The sequence below is a fragment of the Gopherus flavomarginatus genome, chromosome 8 (genome assembly GCF_025201925.1).
Source record: "Gopherus flavomarginatus isolate rGopFla2 chromosome 8, rGopFla2.mat.asm, whole genome shotgun sequence".
Lineage (NCBI taxonomy): Eukaryota > Metazoa > Chordata > Testudines > Testudinidae > Gopherus > Gopherus flavomarginatus.
The window spans coordinates 79,297,646-79,319,799 of record NC_066624.1 but is presented as its reverse complement, the minus strand read 5'-3'; the positions used below and the strand labels follow the sequence as shown (position 1 = coordinate 79,319,799).

Genomic DNA, 22,154 nt, shown 5'->3' with positions numbered 1-22,154 from the left:
GTGCATGTCAAATCATGATGATTTTTCCCCATTTTAGATTAAACTGAATTTTGTTTTTATTGCAGGTGTCTGCGTAACCCACACACAAAACATTTGGAATGACATGAAAAGGGAAGGCATCAGCATCGTGAGAGTTCTGAGCAGCACAAGCACAGCAAAGTCCGTCACTGCACCTGCTGAAAACTCAACCAGCTGTATTTAAGGCCTCGTTCAAAGCCCATTGACTTCAGTTTGCTTTGACAATTACTGCAAGAGTTCTGGACACTACTAGCCTATTATGCCACCCTGTGCATGCATGACAAGTTGCTGAACACAATTAGCAGCATGTAACACCACCACAAAAACATTCTATCCAGCAGCTCTAGATTTCCATCAGAACATGCAGAGCTCCAGAATTAGTATGTGTTAACCAGCTGCCTATTTCAGGGCAGTTCAGACACAGCTTTTTCATGTGCCAGACACCAGTATTTATCAATCCTGGAGTAAGACATGCTTAAATAAAGATCAGCCTCCATGAGGAGGGCCATCAAATGGATGTCTCACTTTTTCTGAGTTCTGAGACGAAAGTTCTTACAGAGGCGACACTTGGAGTGGCAAAAAACATAGAGCCGCCCCTTTGCGGACGTGTGTAAGTGCTTGAGACTAAGTAAAGTTTAGCTTTAAGTGAAAGCACTCTTGTATTGTCCTGTTTGTGCCAGCCATCTATCGGTTGGACGGTCATGTCTCCCCTGATTTATTTCCTGACATCACCTCGCACAGAGTAAAAGTTACCAAGAACTTTGGGTTGAAAGAATCCCGGGTAACAGCCACCACCCACATACAAAACCCCTTGGAAGCCAAAAAAGTGCACTTGGGAATTTCTTTCTGTGGGGTACCCTCAAGCCCCTTCACTGACCCCTTCTGGGGAAGAGCTGAGAAAGGAAAACAAAGAAATCAGCTGTTGCCACCAGCTAACTAAAAACATGTGCACAAACCTTTTAAGACACAAAAGTCCAAATCCTGTTCTTAAAAAAGGTAAATTTTATTAAAAACAAAAAGAAAATACATTCGAAAACTAAGTTATTGCTACATTTTTAAAAGCAATTCCAAAAATTAAGCATCCATAATAGTTTTCTGAGGGTTCAGCTTAAAGGTTACAAGCAACAAAAGCATCTGGGGTTAGCACAGAGGAATCCACAAGCCATATGAAATAAACAAAATAAACCTAATCACATCTTCCTTCAAATTTTCTTATCTATTTACATATCTGGGCTCCACATCAGCAATTCCAGGTATAATTCTGATGGTTTTTATACCTGGCCTTCAGCTTCTCACAGCATAACCGCTGCCCTTTTCCCCTCCTCCCTGGAGAACCACAACATACAGACAAAAGGAAGTTTTTTTCACCAATTTTAACAAGTTCTAGCTTTGGCTCTTTTGATCAGGTGCCCAGTCACTTCCCTTTACCTATGCATGCAGTCAGACTTTTTAACCCTTTACAGGTAAAGCAAGTAGAGAACAGCTAACTGGCAGGCGGGCTGGGTGTTCCCCCCCCCCATTTATCACAGCATGTTTTTGCAGGAAGTTCTGAATTTCAAATTCTTACTACCTCGCCTAGGTATTGAAGAACCAAGGTAGCCTTAGATATTTAATCCATGACATCACATCTGCAATCAAGGCTCTCCAAGCTAAATGGATTAATTTTTAAAAGAAGAGTTTAGTTCCATTTTGGGAAAGTGCAGGGTAAAACCATAAGACAGAAACAGCATTTCTTTACTTATTTAATCAGTGAAATGTATCAGAGATTACTATTCATGACAGTGTAAGGACCTGATCCAGTTCCCATTGCAATCAGCGGCAAACTTCCGTTGCTTTCAATGGGAGCAGATACAGGCCATAATGCAGGCAATTTGTTTCATCTACATTACCTTATAATGAGCTTTGACTGAATGTACAAATATGGTATCTTCTGTTCTGATCTTTTATTAGATATTACGATTAAAATGGAGAAGAAATTGACAGGCTGAAATGTTAAAACAAGTATTTATTTCAATTTCCTAGTAAGAAAATGTGAAGCTATATATTTAACAATCCGTAGTTATTGCTGACAATGTTATTATCTATGAATATTTCGTGACAGTGGTGCTTACTAAGGCAGTAAAAAGAAAGACAATAAAAAGACCCAGTTCATGAGATTTCGGTGATCACGTGGAGTTTTGTTTTAAGGGAGCACAGGACACCTCTAGCACTAAGTTGCCATGTGCTGAGATTTCTAAATAAATAAATGCTATAAAATGTGATTTTTTTTGCTTTGTTTAAATACTTTTAAATACTTCCAAATAAATACATGTATGAAAAATGCCACAAGACTCATTCTTTTACCATATATTTTCTGGCTATATCAGTCTGACTGCTTTAAATAACTGAAATTATGAAGACTCTTGAACATGACCAACTACACTGGAAACTAAATACCACAGCAATGAGATCAGTTTTGGAGGGGACAATGCTATGGTGAAAGACAAAAAAATATGCACAATCACAAATATTCAAATGTATAATTTTGCTTGCTTTGTTACATTATTTACTCAGTGAAGATGGCCGGAAATTATTAGAAAAATCAACCTATTTAAATATACATGAATATCGGCCATTCTAGTTTGTGGCTAGTATGTATAATGTATACAAAACACAGATAGCTAACAAGAAAAAGTCTTTATACCGACTGTTCAATCCTGAAAGTGATCAAGAAAATGGGCATTTACAATACAATTTTTCCGGTATTGAGGGTACTCCAGAAAGCATTGTGAATAATGGGTATGAACAGTATCTGCAAGATTTCTAGCACTTGAAAAGCCAAACGTTTGGCATGCCCATTTCATGCTTCTCTATGGCATGAAATGGACAAGGAAAGAGACAAGCAAATGATAGGAAGCAGCCTGATGGAAACATATGTATTTACTGTGCATCCAGTAATTTAACTTTCAGCTATTTTATTATTAAAATACATACAGGTCAGAACTCCCTGGAGAGGCAGAGGTTTCAAGATTTCATAAAGCCCAGATCACTGATCCTGATAGGTCCCTGAAAATAATCTATACAAGGACTTTTCAACCCAACACTAACCCAAATCAATGCTCAAGAGATGCTAGTAGTTACACACCATAGGATGGCAATGAATTGTGTTTCATATGGTAACACCTGTTGAAGACTGAAAAGAACAAAACAGAAGAGATTTGCTTGTTTGGGCATTTCACTGCTCAAACTTTTTGTTTTTAAAATACAGTTTTTCTCAATATCAGCAGACAAAAAATGAACACAGCTGTTTTTATTAATATTAGCATATCAGCTACTTTGTGTGAACAATGATGTATTTCTTTGTTTTTCCACCTGCAAAATTAACTGAAAGACAGCTCTCTACAGTACACAGCAAAGATCAAGTTATGAATGACCTGGCACAGGTGTGCTAGTGTAGGAACAGAGCATGCTGAAACTTTTGTCCTAAGTAGGCCCCAGGTAGGACAGCCATTACATAATTAGCTGTGCTGAGGAGTAGGACGGGCAGGTAATATTGCCAGAAGGCTCCAGTAGTCCCACAGGCTTCAGATCTCAGTGGGCTCACTGCTCTAGAACAATTCTGGCTACATCTTTTCCAAGATACATCACATCCTGCTGCCATGTGCTTTCCAAGGAGGCAGAATGCCTCCAAGCACAAATATTTAGGCAGTATACTTCTTCCTTCTCTCCCTAACACAGCTCACTTTCTTATGAGCTATAACCAAGCTCCAAATGAGCCAGTGTAGTCCATCAAGAGAGACAGTCTGATTTTTAAAGTTGTATGAAAAAAGATTTGCATGATGGAGTTCCTATAGTCTACTGAATACAAAGTATTCTTTAAAAGGGAAATAGGTGTCAACCACACACAGTGACTTCTTGGATTCCAACTTACATCTCTTGCCTTGAAAATGTTTCAGTTTTGTTTGTTTAAACAATGTCCCTCCTCCCCCGGAAACAATATATATATGAAAGTACAATAACCCCACAAAGTGAAGAACTTTCAGAGTTAAGGCCGCAATATTAGGATGACCATATTGGTCATAGGCCGGGAGTCTCAAGATAGTGTGAAATGTTACAAATTAGTTGATTTGAGACAGGGGTGACCAAATTCTGCAACATTAAAGGCTGGGCTGGAAATATATGTACCTAATTTACATATCTGCTCAGTCATTGTGATGCTTTAAAATTACCATTTTACTCACCAATCAGAAAGATTACTTGTCACAGGCAAAGAGAAGAATTTGGAAGGATGATTTATATAGTTTTAAAATCAAGGACACTCGCTAACATGGTATCTGTATTTTCCCTTTTCCCTCTTGATAGGTGAAGAGAAATTGTTGATTGAGCTCATCAACAAACAAAAAGCCAAGGCATTCACAAAGCCTTTGTAGAGAAATGTCAGATGGGAGTTGCGGCCTGTTACGATCATTAGTTCACCAGTTTTCTTTCATATTTTAAGTACAGCGAAATGGAGGGCAGCCATAAACCAAATTCTGGCTCTTGGACCACAACCTGGGGCACTTATTTTAAGCCTAGATTTTCAGCCTTATCTTGCAAAATCCTTGACATGTTTTGCTGTTGTTAAATTATGTAGCCAGTAGTAAATAGTTCTGAACTAAATAGAAACTGTATAAATCAACAGATCTGCAAACATTTTGGCAACTTTGAAGAGCACTTTACATATTTTCATGATACCCTTGGCAATTTCACCATCCGTCAAATCTATTAAGTCTTTGCCTTCTCACTTCCTCTTCTGATAGCTGTTCAGGTGGAAACCAAAACCCATAAGGTCGCCCCTCATTGCTATGACTTCCTGCACTAAAACCTGTAAGACAAAATGAAAAGCAAATGTAAACCATTTTTATCCTCTGCTGAGTGCAGAACCATACATATTCTATGATTTAAACAGTGATAAAACTGTGCAGTGTAGTAAGGTTGTGAGCATTGTATACTTTTTTGTTTACTATTATTACAAAACCATATTAAAATAATGGTATTGGTTTTGATATATAACAAGGTTGGTTTTAATACAGGTAATCAAATAACTTACAATATGTGGCTGAAATAATTTTATGTAACTCATCTTCTGATTAACACTTTGACCAGTAAAGGATAGAATCTGAATCCTAAATTGCAGTGGAAAAAATAACTGTCATAGAAAAAAAGAAAATATGTAGAACCAAAATAACTAAACAAGAGCAGAAGTTTTCATAACTGAGACCATACTGTAATGAACTAACTACTGAGTGTGCAGTACTGCCCTCTACTGGACTGAACCAGTTTTGCTCAATTGAGTTACATGGGACCCTATCTGTGCTAACACTACCCATTATGATTATACTCAGATTACCATTGTAACAGAAGATCTTTAATCTTCCTGGAATAATTTACTATGGAAATATCTTTGAGGGATTTCTGTACAGTTTTCGTTCAATTACAGTACATGAGAAATTTTTGGTTCAACAGTAAGGAATCTCTTAAATCAGGGCTTAGTTAGCAAATTAGTTGGTCTCCTTGGTCTTGGCATTTCTGTATTACTTGATTTCTTAATTGTCTGTACAAATACATTTTAACAAACATGAAATAATTGTTGGTCCTTTATGTAACTAGGTAAAATTTCCAAAATTTACACTGACAAAGCAGATGAAAAAAAATTTCTGCTAGTTTTGGAGCAATCCCACGACATTAATGTTCATTAAAAATGTACACTTTTAATACAGCAATTACTCTTTAAAAAGCCCATGACTTCACATTTTTCAGCATCCTTGTTTTATACAGTTAACCTCTAAACTTTTAAACTATTTACAAGTCCTCAACAGTTACTTTTGGCAAAGCAAGCTTTTTAAGCTTTCAATTTGTACTACAGTCCAAGATGTGGTGACCCATACCAGATGCACATGTAACTCCATCTTTAGTTGGCAGCAAGCAGATTCAGAAATAAACTACACGTGGCAGTTCAGCTATAGAGAAGCACAGTGAGTAAATTAATCTGAACAGAAATAGTACACACAAAGACAGAACAGGCTATAGGTGGTTCTCTCTCCTGGCACTGTTAGAAAGAAAGAAAGAAAGAAAGAAAGAAAGAAAGAAAGAAAGAACCTCCCCCCTCACCACCAACTAAAGAATTCACAGAATTCAGATTCTATGTCACATAATAAGGAAAGAAAGAAAAGCTATAAAGGCTGTACCTAAGTATGACATCAACTGCCTATATTCTAAGGGTCCTTGGGGAAAAAAAAGGAGAGATTGGCTTTGAATCTAGCTACACATATTATTAACGATAAGGAAGTTAGTTCTAAGATTAAGGAATAGTTGAGTCAGACTGCATATATATTTATAATGTTAGTATTTATTAACTTTTCATCTCAGGATCATGTTTTAATATCACTGTGAATGGCTTGCCAATTACAGAACCAGTTTCTCCTCTCTTGATTTTCACACCTCAACTGCTAGAACAGGGCCTCATCCTCCCTGATTGAACTGACCTCGTTATCTCTAGCTTGCTTCCTAGCATATATATACCTGCCCCTGGAAATTTCCATTACATACATCTGAGGAAGTGGGTATTTACCCACGAAAGCTCATGCTCCAAAACGTCTGTTAGTCTATAAGGTGCCACAGGATTCTTTGCGGCTTTTACATGTTTTAATAGTAATAGTAAATATGAAAAACCAAAAACAAGTTGTGTACTATACATATAGTGGAGCTCATTTTCAGATGTGGAAGTGCTTAGCAACCTTAAATACCAGGGGCAAGTTTGTATAGTACACTGATGGCCTATTTACACTGCAGTGAGTAAGGGAAACCTAGTTATTGACTTCTGACTCAGTTATGTTCTAATTTATAGTACAGACAGGACCTTAATAATGGACAAGTTTAAGATTCTATGCAAAGACTGGAAGATGCAGAAGGATTTTTTGTCCTTGCAAATAGCTCAAACTCTTGGGAAATGCTGCCAAGCCTAACTAGCTGCTCAGGCACCAGTGGTTAGCTATAATAACATGGGATATTCACAAAAAAACAGAAATAGTTGAAGAATGTTTTAATTCACGTTAAAATGCAGCAACTCAATATAATGTGTATTGTAACACTTTAACCTCAACATGCCCTTGCACCACATTACTTCTTCAAATTCAGAAACACAATCAGTATTTTCAGATAGAGGCAAAATTCAGTCATATTTAAGAAACATTAAATACAAACACTGCAACTTGTCAATTACTCTTCAACTCACTCATAAGCACACTCACCATTTCAGAACAACATGCCACTAATCAAGAGCTAAGTGATCCTGTAAGTGATGAAATATTGCTATCTCCTTTTTAAATACTTTCCTTTAGAAACAAAGCATTCTTCCTGCTAATGTGAAAAAGCCACCTTCACTCCCCAAAGGCCATGGAATAGCTCATAACTTGTACCTCCCCACATCCTTCTGTCAAAAGGAGACTGATTGAGACACGTCAAGACTGATGACAACATAGCGGTTGTGATGTTATGACCTAAACCGTTTCCATTCTGGATCTGGCCTAATCCCTTCCACCACATGACCCAAAAGAGAAGGCCCACCTTAACTAGGTGACCAATAGGTGTCGGTGCATGGCCAGGAACCCTAAACCATGGGGGCAGTAATCCTGTAAACACACACAAGTAGAAACAGCCATGTGCAGACATTAAAAAAATAAAATCATTCACTTCAGGAGGCTGAATATTTTGTGAGTATGAACCTTTGATTTCAGGCAGCTAAAAAGCATTACAGATGATTGAATTGAAAGCAGACCACTGACTGGCATACTAAGGGGGTGTTTATGCATTATACAAACTGGCTATGGTTCATTTGAAAAGAAAGAAAACAGTTGTCCCAGATGCGGATGCACAATGGCAGTCAGGTTTCTTATACATGCACTGAGCAAGGAATCTCAATGATGATTGTAAATACACCTTAAAGGCCTAAATATGCCCGTGCAAAGGGGTTGAAAGAAAAGACCTAGGGTCTGATTCCTAAAGCTTTTAAATCAATATTACTTAATGAAAGTGTGTCTCAAGAGCTGCACAGACTGGGGTAAAGAATTCTTTTAAAAAAATTGTAAAACATGTTAAAATAGCATCAAGTTCATTACTCTGTCACTAATAATGATGTCAAGACCACCATGATGGCAAAGTTTATCAGATTTTCAAACTGAAGCTGTGAGCACCTTAAATTTTTCTCAACTGAATGGATGGGAAGGTATGATGAAAGTGAGCAGTGGGGGCTTTTCAGAGAATTGTTTGGTTTACATACTGGTACAATTTGTATGAATTTTTAATTAATATTTTGTTCAGATGTCCAGACTTTTGATGGGCATAAATACATGTAATATATCAAAAACAGTCAAAGCATGAATAAAATATTAAAACCACTGCATGTATTGTCAATGTAATAAAGGCCCTGATTGCAAATAACTCTTCATGGGCACACCACAAGGCCACACAGACACCTACTGAAATCACTGGAGCTTTGCATGAGAGCAAGGGTGCAACCACACAGGTAACTGCACAACTGGGACTTAAATCGTATGGCAGCTTTAACTAACATTATGACATACTTTTCTAGATTATTGCTACTTTCTGAAGAAAAAAAAGTTTTTCATTTTCCTTCTTATGTATCACAGTAAAACGGTTAACTAAAAATCAGGGTCTTCCAGGATCCTGTCTATAGAGTGCCCATGTCCAGTTTCAGTATCTGGAAGATAAGACAGCTACATTAGAGTTAAACAAAAACTGGGCACAGTACTCACAATCCCTTGAAGTCCAGCCCCTACATCATCACCAAAACAAAAAAGAGCTGATGAAAAAAGTAGGTACAATTGCTCAATTTTATAGTGACCCAGAATGAAAGGCCTTGAGCCTTGAAGATAGCTTCAGAGACATCCTCCAGGAAAATGTCCTCACTGAGAGAATTCCATAGATGAATTCCCAGAAACATGAATGCCCTACTCCTGGTCTTATTCAGATAAGAGAGAGAGAGCTGAAATGCCCTTGTACACACTGGGGGAGAGGTGGTTGCTCACGTCCCTTCTATTAAGGGTTTTATACGTTATTAGAGTATGGCTGGATACTGATTGCTCAAAGCCACATTTTGACTAGCTAGTTGGGCCTTTTTGATGAGGTCATAGTCATGCAACAACTCCTCTGCCCTGGTCTACATTACAAATGAATGTCAATATAACTATGTCATTCAGGAGTGTGGAAAATGGATACTTCTGAGTGATATAGTTATACTAACCTAAGCCCCAGTGAAGACAGCGCTATGTCAGGGCGTCTCCTGTCAACATAGCTCCCACCTCTCTGAGAGGTGGAGTACCTGCGCCGAAGGAGAAGGTAGCATCTTCACTAAAATTTCATTTTCAAAAGTGATTTGGACACTTAGAACCTTAAATCTCAGATTGTCAATGGAATTTGGACTCAAGTGTCTAAATCCCTTCTGAAAAATGATATTTAGACTCCTAAATCAGTTAGGTGTTGCAACACTGAGCATAGCAATGCCTAAATACCTTTAGAAATGCCTTAGCCACTTAATCCTTGCCTACAACTAGAGAATTTTACAAGAAAAAAATTCCACCAGAGCTACCAGTGTTTCAACCGAACCTGTACAAATAAGAGCCCAATGTATAGATAAAGCTGTGGCAGCTTTTGGCATTTTTATCACCATGTTACATAAACCTGCTTTTCAGCCATTAGCTACCTCTCCTTCAGCCCAGCTACTGCAATGAAGCATACAATTCTGAATCTATTTTTTTTTTATAGAAATGATCATGTAACGTATGTGTTGAGGACACTGCAGATACTCTCCATGCAATGACTACTGGGCATGTCAGACATCAAAAAGTGGTTAATTAACATATATGAAGACAATCTTCAGATGTTTTATGTTACAAAATCATTTTCTAAATACAAAATAATTACTATTATCCAGGGTAATATTTAGAGAAGGAATCATTGGCATGGCAGCATAAAAGGAGTTTTGAAGAAGGCATGTTAAAAAACCTTGATGGCTGAACTTGGTTGACATTTTTATTAACAAAAGATAATGCTGTTATTCAAAGTTACTTAAATCAGAGAATAAGATATGCAGAAAACTAAAATTTTATGCAGAAATATAATTTGTTGATACTAATGGAAGTTGTTAAAACAAAAAACAATAGTAACATAAAACCTCAGGAGGTTACCAGCTTATTTCATTTTAACAATAATAAATTCAATCTGACCTAAACAGATTTTCTGAGTTTGGAAGCAAGTTACAGACATTTTAAACACAGTCATTGTATGATGTGATCACCTAAACCCAATGAGACAGACAAAAATACATAGCCTAGATACAAAAGAAATTAAGTATTCAACCACCAGTGATGGTTAACTCTCTGTGCTGAAAAAGTGAAGCCCAATATTGATTTCTATAATGCCTAAGAAGGTAAAAGCTGTTATTTTATATTCAACTCCAATTACCTTAGTTACTCTTGAGAATTAAAAATACAACAACTGAAAATGTATTAAAAAGACTTGTATTCAATCCACTACGTCCAAGGCTTTAGAGCCAGATCCTCAGCTTCCACAATTCCAAATGACTTCAGTGTGATTGCTCATGCTTATCACCTCTATAGATTAGGCTCTTAAACTGACATTCTTAAAATACTCCATTATATAGTGCTTATCTTAACAATCCTGGCACAACAAACACTAACATTCTAAGCACCTGTTTCTTCCAAAAAAGGAATAAGCTTCCTGCTGTATTCTTACACTAAAGGTATAAAGGAAACAGATCATTTGGGATATTCCACTACAGCAATACATGCAAAGAATTAACAATTGTTACCAACCCACACATATAATTTTGCTTTCTAATTACAGGGTTTTCTTCTTTGTAATTCATGTAGAAAGGTTTTTTTTTGCTTTTCTATCTGACACTGTTAACTGTTATCATTTACATTTTGGGCATTGTAGGACTTGATATTGCCCAAAACTGCATCAGAGCAGTCTATGATACCAGAATGAACACTCATATATATATATTTGATAGATTATATAAGAATGAAATGTATCCCAAATATTAATGCAAAAGGCACAATTGAACACTTATGAAGCACTCGGGGTTCAGTAATGGAAAGCCCTTCAACCAAACTGAACTGTTTGAAACAGATCATTTAAAGTTAAAAGGAAGATTTCATAGTTCGGTATTATCATTTTCCTACACAGACCAGTTACTATCAATTAAGGAATAGATCTCTCTTCATTGTTTACTTTCTATCTGCCTTCAAATCACTATTACTTTGTTAACAAAGGACGAGTAAATGAGAAACCTGGACCACAGAAGCCCTATGCATTTTATATATTAAATATACTTTCATTATTCTATTATTATATATGGCTTTCCAGTTTGTTAAAAAAATATATATACACCTAAGTCACCATGGCAACATAAAGTTTGAAGGTATTAAAAATTCTGCTGTCTTCATCTGATACTGAGTATAAACACTAGGAACTAAAGGCAGCCCTTACCACAGGAGCTAACTGTAGACAACTAAAACAACTAGCAGGAGCTTCTACTGTAGGCTTCTAAAACCAGAAATCTGGCTCACAACAGTTCAGGGCTACCCAGAGTTGGGGGGCAAGTGGGGCAATATGCCCCAGGCCCAGGCTCTGTAAGGGCCCCCATGAGAACGGCCAAGGCTCTCTCCCCGGCCCCAGCCGGACCCCATCCCGCCTCCGCCCCTCTCCCAGAGCATCCAGGAGCTTCCCTGGACAGCGCTGCAGCGTGACTCCGGCGGGGCCCCTAAACAACGCCCCGCTCAGAGCCACACGGTAAGTGGGCGGGGCTGCGAGCTCCCTCCCCTTGGCCTGGAGCTCGCAGCCCCGCCCCCTTACCACGTGGCTCTGAGCGGAGCGGGGCGGAGCTCAGGAGCCCCGCCGGAGGCACGCTACCGCTGTCAAGCAAAGCTCCTGGATGCGCTGAGGCTCCAGTTGAGGGGCGGAGGCGGGGTCGTGTCTGGCTGGGGTTGGCTAAGGGGCAGGAAGTCTCAGGGACACACAGGGCACAGGGAGGGGGCAGAGGTTGGGGGGGTGGTCAGCGAATCGGGGAGTTGGATCTTGCGCATTCCAGGGATCTGTTAGGACTCAGCGGGGGGTAGATAGGGGACAGGGAGCAGGGATGGGGTCCTGGGATGGTGGTTGGGGGTGGGGTCTCTGGGGGACGGTGAGGGGACAAGGAGCAGGATGGGTCAGGGATTCTGAGGGGGGCGGGCAGTTGGAGGGCAGGAAGTGGGTGGGGGACAGATGCGGGCAGGGCCAGGCTGTTGGTGAGAGGCACAGCCTTCCCCACCCTAAAGCTCATTCAGCAGTTTGAGGCTTGCAGAAGAGCCAAGCTGTTAGCTTTTCCATTAGGGCTACCATCCCTTTCACTTCTCAAATGCCAAATTATAGTCTATATTTAATTTCAGTGTCATAGGGAGATTCATGTCAGCGGAGGGTAGCTTCATTTAAAATTAGCCACTGGGGGAGGGATCATATGAGAAGAGCAATATCCTTCCCAACCCTACCAAGGGAGACTCCTCCTCCCTTGCATTCCCTGAGCCTTCAAAGGGGTTAATTCAGTGGTTCTCAAACTTTTATACTGGTGACTCCTTTCACATAGCAAACCTCTGAGTGCGACCCCCCCCCTTAAATATATAAAAAAGTGTTTTCAATTTATAACACTATTATAAATGCTGGAGGCAAAGCGGGGTTTGAGGTGGAGGCTGACAGCTTGCTACCCCCAGTAATAACCTTGTGACCCCCAGTAATAACCTCATGACCCCCTGAGGGGTCCTGCCCCCCAGTTTGAGAACCCCTGGGTTAATTTAATTTTAGCACCCTGTGTCCATTCACATGCATGTGCTATTTTGAGCATTTCAGTTTTCACAACATAGGTTCATCCCAGATTCTGGAACAAGCTCAAATGCTCAGTTCGTGGAGTATGTACATAAGCTATACTAAAGACAAACCCACAGTAACTGTCTCCAGTTTGTGAGGGACCCCATGAAGCCAGTCTCTAGGAAACAGATAAATGCATGGAGGTTAAGTCCATTAATGGCTATTAGCCAGGATGGGAAGGAATGGTGTCCCTAACCTCTGTTTGTCAGAGGGTGGAAATGGATGGCAGGAGAGAGATCATTTGATCATTACCTGTTAGGTTTACTCCCTCTGGGGCACTTGGCATTGGCCATTGTCGGCAGACAGTATACTGGGCTGGATGGACCTTTGGTTTGACCAAGTATGGCTGTTCTTATGTTCTAACCTAAATGAACCCAAAGTTATGGAGACAGATGTGAGTCAAGGAAGCCAGCAGAGTATCAGTAACCTGGAAAAATCTTTGACTGGATGGGCTTGGGCGTTTGGTCACAAGCTGAAGTGGTTCAAAAGTTTTGGATTTTTTTTAAGCAGAATTTTTTTATTGTTTCTTTAAACAATCAAACACAGCAAGCAGCAAATACTTCTGAAACCCCAAACAATATTCAGGTTTTGGCAGACTAATTTCAGCTTTTCAATTAAAAAAACCACACCAAATTTTGAAGGAAAGCAGACATTGTCCGTGATTTTTTTCTGCCTTTTAAACAGTTTTCGATCCAGAAAAAGTTTTGACGGAAAATATTTGTCCAACCCTTTTACTGAGCTTTAATGCCTTTTAGCACTAGTTGATGCTGAGAACCAGTGATACCTTGCAAAGAAGTTCTCTCAAAACTGTGTTTGTGCTGAAATGCAGAAAAATTATTTTTCCCAGGGCCGCCCGTGGGTGCGGAGCAAGTGGGACAATTTGTGTCGGGCCCCACAGGGGCCCCCATGAGAATATAGTATTGAAATTTTGTTTATGGAAGGGGCCTCTGAAATTGCTTTGCCCCAGGCCCCCTGAATCCTCTGGGTGGCCCTGCAATAGTTACACTGGTCCAACCACAATGTCTAGCTCCAGAAATGCCTTGTTCATGAACATCAAATTCTAGTCACAGTGATAACTACAAAAGAACTGCTATTACTGGGCCAAGAACACTTTGACCTGTCTAGCCCCATCTCTTGCAAAGAGTTCCACAATGTCAAACTGCATTTTGGAACATCTATCAGAAAACAGTTTATCATGCTGTAATGCAAAACCTAAAAGCTAATAAAAACTATACGTGTCTTTCAAGCACATTGAATTTCCCTTGACGATGCTGATTACCTTTACTGTAAAGTTGGCTTCCTGGAGAGCTATGAAGCTCCATTCTGGACTTTGTAGTAGATAATATCACTGCGACCCTGTCATAACCTTAGTCCCAGATTTGGACCTTAGCGTCCAAAATATGGGGGTTAGCATGAAAACCTCCAAGCTTAGTTACCAGCTTGGACCTGGTACCTGCTGCCACCACCCAAAAAATTAGAGTGTTTTGGGGCACTCTGGTCCCTCTGAAAAACCTTCCCTGGGGACCCCAAGACCCAAATCCCTTGAGTCTCACAACAAAGGGAAATAATCCTTTTTCCCTTCCCCCCTCCAGATGCTCCTGGAGAGATACACAGACATAAGCTCTGTGAAACTACACAGAGTGACTCCCCCTCTCTGTTTCCAGTCCTGGAAGCAAAAAGTACTTTCCTATTCCCCCAGAGGGAATGCAAAGTCAGGCTAGCAATCCAACACACAGATCTCCCCTTGACTTCTTCCTCCCACCAATTCCCTGGTGAGTACAGACTCAATTTCCCTGAAGTAAAGAAAAACTCCAACAGGTCTTAAAAGAAAGCTTTATATAAAAAGAAAGAAAAATACATACACATGTTCTCTCTGTATTAGATGATACAACACAGGGTCAATTGCTTAAAAGAATATTGAATAAACAGCCTTATTCAAAAAGAATACAAATCAAAGCACTCCAGCACTTATATTCATGCAAATACCAAAGAAAAGAAACCATAGAACTTACTATCTGATCTCTTTGTCCTTACACTTAGAAACAGAAGATTAGAAAGTAGAACTACTTCTCCAAAGCTCAGAGAAAGCAGGCAGCCAGAAACACAAAGACTCAGACACACAATTCCCTCCACCCAAAGTTGAAAAAATCCAGTTTCCTGATTGGTCCTCTGGTCAGGTGCTTCAGGTGAAAGAGACATTAACCCTTAGCTATCTGTTTATGACACGCCCCCCAAATTGCAGACAGTGGGGAAGCTCACTGGCGGCGATTTCCTTCTAGAACTTTAAAATAAACAGATTACTACAACACATGCACCTTTACATATACTACTAAGTATATAACTAACAGACTTCTACATTTTAAGAACACTTTTTAACTACTGAATTCTGGGAAACTCTCACGGGAGAGTGCATCAGCTACTTTGTTAGAAGCTCCTGTGATGTGTTGAATTTCAAAATCAAAATTTTGGAGAGCTAAACTCCAACGAAGAAGTTTCTTGTTGTTCCCCTTGGCAGCATGAAGCCACTTTAGTGCAGCATGGTCAGTTTGTAGTTGGAACCGCCGTCCCCAAACATATGGGCGTAGCTTTTCCATTTCTTTTTGTTGTTTTTCCATTTCTTTTTGGTGTTTTTCCATGTCTCGGCGGTGGGCCGCCTCTTCTTCTTCTTGCTTCCTTCTGTGGGCCAACTCTTCTTCTGCTTGTTTCCTTCGGTAGGCCACCTCTTCTTCTTCTAGTTTTCTTTTGTGTGCTGCCTCTTGGGCTGCCTGTTCTCTTTGGAAGGCTGCCAGTTTCATGCTTTCTTCCTTTTCTTTCATCTCCATCTCTTTTTGTTTTATTTCCAGTTGTCGCCTGTGTTCAGCTTCTTTGATTTGTTCTTCGGCGTCGATTTTTGCCTTAGAAGTCATGGTTCCTGTTTTCTTGTGTTGGGGTGCCCTCCGGTGTTTATCTTCTGAACTGCAGGTTCTGTTGCCTCCTGAAGTCTGCCTAGCAACAGTGCTTTTTCCTTTTCTCTCTCTAGCTAATGTTCAATGAAGGGAAACCAGAAAAACCACTTTATTTGCATGCCTATAAGTGCTGGTACTTGCCTCCTAATGGGAGGGCTATTGCATGACAAAAGACCCTCAACAGTCTCTTAATGGCTTCTCGCTTAACATGCAAGCCACAAACTGCCAGAGAGAGCAGAAAAAAAAATTCTCTCTGGTTCCCTTTTAAAACCAACTGTTTCTCTCTGCTAAAAAGCCCTTAGCAGAGAAAAGAAAAATATAATATTTCTACTGGCTTCTGGATTCTGTCTATATCCCACCACTGCTACACCATGTCATAACCTTAGTCCCAGATTTGGACCTTAGCGTCCAAAATATGGGGGTTAGCATGAAAACCTCCAAGCTTAGTTACCAGCTTGGACCTGGTACCTGCTGCCACCACCCAAAAAATTAGAGTGTTTTGGGGCACTCTGGTCCCTCTGAAAAACCTTCCCTGGGGACCCCAAGACCCAAATCCCTTGAGTCTCACAACAAAGGGAAATAATCCTTTTTCCCTTCCCCCCTCCAGATGCTCCTGGAGAGATACACAGACATAAGCTCTGTGAAACTACACAGAGTGACTCCCCCTCTCTGTTTCCAGTCCTGGAAGCAAAAAGTACTTTCCTATTCCCCCAGAGGGAATGCAAAGTCAGGCTAGCAATCCAACACACAGATCTCCCCTTGACTTCTTCCTCCCACCAATTCCCTGGTGAGTACAGACTCAATTTCCCTGAAGTAAAGAAAAACTCCAACAGGTCTTAAAAGAAAGCTTTATATAAAAAGAAAGAAAAATACATACACATGTTCTCTCTGTATTAGATGATACAACACAGGGTCAATTGCTTAAAAGAATATTGAATAAACAGCCTTATTCAAAAAGAATACAAATCAAAGCACTCCAGCACTTATATTCATGCAAATACCAAAGAAAAGAAACCATAGAACTTACTATCTGATCTCTTTGTCCTTACACTTAGAAACAGAAGATTAGAAAGTAGAACTACTTCTCCAAAGCTCAGAGAAAGCAGGCAGCCAGAAACACAAAGACTCAGACACACAATTCCCTCCACCCAAAGTTGAAAAAATCCGGTTTCCTGATTGGTCCTCTGGTCAGGTGCTTCAGGTGAAAGAGACATTAACCCTTAGCTATCTGTTTATGACAGACCCCATGCAATATCACTGATCTCATTAGGATTGCATGGGATATATATAAGGTAGCAGTCGGCCCACTGTCTCCAAACCAGTACACCAGTCTACATCTGGACTACTATAATTTTGGGAAGAACACTTTTCATTGTATGTGCGATGTTCCACAAGCAAATACGTGGGGTGTCTAGAAAACAATAAGATTTGAGATCTTTCCATCACCTCTAAGAGTTGAATGGATGACTGCTGAAGTAAACAAAGTGCTGATGCTGTTAGATTTGAAATATTAACTCAATGGCATACTTCATATTTATCCAGGAGATGGCACCAGAGTCACATAGTCAAAACATTCAAGGAAACTAGGACAAACCCTAGACAACAAAGCATTCCGCATAGTAAGCAGAATTAGGGTTATTTTGAAACAGATGGGCTCTACAGAAGCTGCTGCACTGAATATTATAGAGTTGTTTATTGTCTGGCTGGTTTGAAACCCAGAGATTATTTACAAGCATCTAGCAGTTTGTGTGTCACATCAGGTTTCGTGTGAAGCAGCGTAAAGTTAAAGCCCATTGGAATACATTACACACACACACACACACACACACACACACACACACAAATCCAGTCCTGCATTCAATTGTGCCCTGTACTTTGTAACCCAATGTTTGTTCTGGAAAGATCACCATCATAACCAATATTCTAACTCTAATGCAGAGCAGGGAGCTAACAGACCCAATCCGCTGGACTACATTTAGGAGGCCTGTTTTGTTTTGTATTTTTAAATCCTTGTATTCAGTGAAAAATGTATATACTTCCAACATCTTTTCCAGTTTAACAAAATATATCCTGAGCATAAAATGTTGTCCTTGGAACACTTGTGCAGGAGCAAAGATTTTATAAGAACATCATGTTGCAAAGGACTTATTAAAGCCGGAAGCCACTTAACATCCATCTATTGCAGGTGGCTATAGGCAACGAGGAGCCATTCTTCTAAAAAAACTGAACCTGTACATCACTGCTGAATATTACAAGCATGAACACAGTAACAAGGCTCAGAGTAACAGAGTATCATCTGCAAATAATACATTTGAAAAAAATCTAAAGAAACACATACTTAATAAACTATATCCAGAGTACTTGGTAAATGCTTTCATAGGGTTCTAGTAGTGACATCCTACAAGTCGCTGGAGGGAGATCTGAGTCACCAAAGATAATGTATTTTTGTGGGAAAGCAGACTGCACGAGGGGGAGGTGGATTCATTATTTAACACAATGGATCATTCTAAATAACTAAGTGCCTCAGTGTCTGGCTTCTTGTCTATCATCTTCTTGTATTCACTTCATAACTTCTCACCAGTGTCTCTTTTCCACCCACTTGTATTTTACATTGCTGTCCCTCAAATGACACAACTAAACAGTTTTAAAAATAAAGCTCATAGTAGGGAAAGGAGAAACTGAGGCAGGAAGCAACTTCAAAAATTAACCGCCCAACAAAAGCAATTTTATATTTCATTAAGGTATTTTGGTGGGAAAGGAAAACATCCAAACAGGGAGACAAAAGAGCTGATTCTATGTAGAATCCTGAGAAGAATATTTCCTGTTGAGAAGCCTGGGTAAAATCCCAACCCTACTGAAGTCAGTCAGGATTTCACCGTGCGTCTTAGCTAAAGAACTTTTGCCATGAATTCTGGAGAGCAAGGACAGTCTACAGAAAGTCCTAGCTTACGATATGGTGTAGCAATGAGTGACAGGAAGACAATAGCATGTCCAAGAAAGCCCTGGCATATTGCTGAAAAAGGCATTTGGGTTCTGCTTGAAGAGATTTGAGTTTTAAGAGTTCCTCTTTTCTGGCTGTTTAATTCCTTGCCTGAAGTCCTAATTCAATATTTGTGGCATAACAACTATTTCCAGCTACCATTTTTGGCGTCTCAATGAGGATTATGACATTTCAGTTCATTGTTGTGGAATGTGCATAGGGTGACGAGACCACAACATTGAAATATTGGGACACACTGGGGTGCCATCAGCCCTGCCCACAGTCCACTCCCTGCTCCTCACAAGTTTTGCCTTCTCCCTGCTCAGATCCCCCTTGCACCCTTCCTCATCCCCTGGCCCCCTGCGGGCTTGCTGCATCCCTCCTCAGTCCCCCACCCACCGCTTGCCTCCTCACCCCGCCCGCTACTCGCTCGCCTCTTCACCCTCCCTGCCCGCCACTCACCCCTACGGTGCCAATTTCCCCTCTGCCGGATGGGTGCTCGCCCACCCTCTATCTTTTCCCACCCAAGGATCCGCTCTTGCTCTGCCTCCATTCCATCCTCTTCCTCCAAGTCCCTACCCTTGCCTTGCCCCTTCTCCACCTCCTCACCTGAGCATGCCACATCCCCTCCTGGAAAGCGCTAAGTGCTGCCAAACAGCTGGTAGGCGGTGGGAAGTGCTGGGAGGTGGGGAGGAGCGGGGACGCGGCATGATGGGGGGGAGAAGGCGGCGAGCTTGGCTGCAACCCAGGAGCACCCACCCTGCATTTCCCTCGCGCTCGCTTCCTTATCTGAATATTAGGACAAATAGCGTCCCGATCATACATTGACTGGGACACGGCACAAAGGGTTAAATATTGGGACAGCCCCAATTTTATGAGGAAATCTGGTCACCCTAAATGTGCATGACATAAGGAACATAGGATTATGATATCACTTTAAGCAAGGAATAAGCAGCAGGAGCAGGCAAACCTGTAAGAGACAAATATCCTGTTTTCATACAAAATCCTTAAGCCAAGAAACCCAAAGAAAATGACCTATAAGCAGAATGCTTTCTTAAAGAGAATGTTTTCCCCACTAGTGCCAAACAGATTTTAATGCTGTATAAAATCTCTCTTAAAAAATTGTATTTGTTATGGAAACAGCAAAGCATATTTTACAATCCAAACAAATTTAACATCCAAATCATCATAAAGGGAAGATTTGTAAAACTGTAGGAATGAAACACAATAACTGTACACAAATCTAATTAAGAGATTTGCTTAAAAGTGCCTAGTGTTAGCCTATTTTTGCTCCCATTCAAGTAAACAGAAGTTTTAATGCATTTGGAAATACCTCCCTAGGTTTCCAGTGTGAAACTTCATCTCTTAAGCAGCTCAAGGTTCCTTATGGTGGTTTTAAAAAAGTTCAAGGTGTCTGTAAACATTCTGGAAATAGAGGTTCCAGTTTATTTACCAGTTTGACTAAGCAACAACAGTTTGAGAATTATTTGATGTACTATCATCAAAACTTTAAATTCATGCTTGGCTTTCATTTACCTCACATGACAGACTGTATTTCTTCCATAGCAACATACAGTAGTTTGGTCTGCTAATTATGCTGTAATGTCAGGGCACTATTTCATGTGTTTCAAAGTTCACAAATCGCTCCTGCGCATGGTACAGATTATACAAAATGCATTACACAGCAGTCTCTGTAGCATATACTTGGTTTGGCTTGCTTTTCCAACATAAAATGCCAATATTTAAGTAGTTTTATTATAACCACCATAAGGGATTCTCTCAGATTATAAACATCTGAAAACATAATTTCATGAAAATCTATCCATTTCTAGCACATGAAGTATGAAAAGGAAAGTTGAAAACAAAGCATACGAATTAAGGGCCAAATGTCCAGCCCCTTCCTGCCATTCAGGCATTGCGGAGAAGTCATGAATTCAGCTTAACTGGGTACCTGAGGATTCCTCCAGTGTGGTGAGAATGCGAAGAAGACATAGAATGCCCAGGCTGCTTTAATTGCACTGGGAGCCAAATGGCCAAAGAATTGGAAAGTCACAAAGGTAGCATAAAACTTCCCACTTCCACCCCTGTGTTGTGTACAGCTGAGTCATACCAAATGGTCTGGCCATTATCATTTAAAATCATATTGCCTTGCCTAGATGATGTTGCTTCTACCTAGCTCACAGAGTATCACTTTCAGCAATCTATGCTGTCATTTCAAACATTCTACATGAAACTTGTGCAATTCCAAAGTGTGAAAGAACTTTGTCACGCTGCTGCACATTTGAATACATCCAAACGCTCACAAATTCTTTTTCCTGACAACGTCTATAGACATACTCTAAAGATTGGAAGATGATAGAGGTTGATGCAAAGGAGAAAAGAAAATCCAGCTAGATAGTGGACCATACTTTGGAATGGCTGACAGCTGGCAACTGAAGTTGGCAGGAAATTAATCACAGCCTAAGGAAGTAGGCTGAAATAGCAACTTGTAATGAGTTCAGATACAGCTAGATTCTTATAAGGAGAGCAAGTGAGAAATACTCAACAAAGAGCACATTTAAAAAGAATATGAGTGAGAGATAAAAATCAGGAACATGGAAAACATTTTCCCTGAAAGGAGAAAGCAAGTATCTTAATAATTATTAGTTTGTGGAAAGGGTGCATGGGATGAATATTTCCCTCCCCCCGCAATCCCTCACAAATTAGGGTTTTGCCAGCAGCTAGGCTTCTGGAGTTTTACTTACATAAAAATAAAGACAGCTTATCCATAACGTTATTTGAGAATTCTGGTGATTCGGATCCCTGTTCTTGCAATGTTTGTGCCTTTAAAGATGCTAGGTCAAAACCGAGGAGAAACCACATCCTTGTAATATCTCAATCTAAATTGGTACCAGTTGGTATCGTCTCTTTTGGAAAAGGATCTATGTAGGGTTTTTACCACATCTGGAAAATTGTGTTAACTAGGCATGTCGATTAATCGCAGTTAACTCACACAATTAACTCAAAAAAATGTATTGTGATTAAAAAAATTAATCACAATTAATCACACTGTTAAATTTATTAATATTTTGGATGTTTCTCTACATTTTCAAATATACTGATTTCTATTACGATGCACAACATAAAGTATACAGTGCTAAATTTTTATTACTGTTATTACAAATATTTGCACTATAAAAATAATAAAAATAAATAGTTTTTTTCAGTTCACTTCCAAGTACTGTAGCGCAATTTCTTTATCGTGAAAATGC

General features: G+C 39.9%; 1 protein-coding gene across 6 annotated transcripts in view; it reads right to left on the bottom strand.

The window, feature by feature from the left end:
- Nucleotides 1–22,154, bottom strand: part of RHBDD1 (rhomboid domain containing 1) — a 140,512-nt gene that overhangs the window by 40,352 nt on the left and 78,006 nt on the right. For 2 of the 6 annotated variants that reach the window (XM_050964127.1, XM_050964124.1), the window contains one exon: nt 2,004–4,861. The exons of 3 other annotated variants lie outside the window; for them this stretch is intronic. In XM_050964127.1, the coding sequence (XP_050820084.1) occupies nt 4,743–4,861 (119 nt within the window). In that variant the 3' untranslated portion in view covers nt 2,004–4,742. Of the gene's footprint in view, nt 1–2,003; nt 4,862–22,154 lie in introns of those variants that run through there. One more of the 6 variants, XR_007775787.1, reaches the window with a different exon arrangement.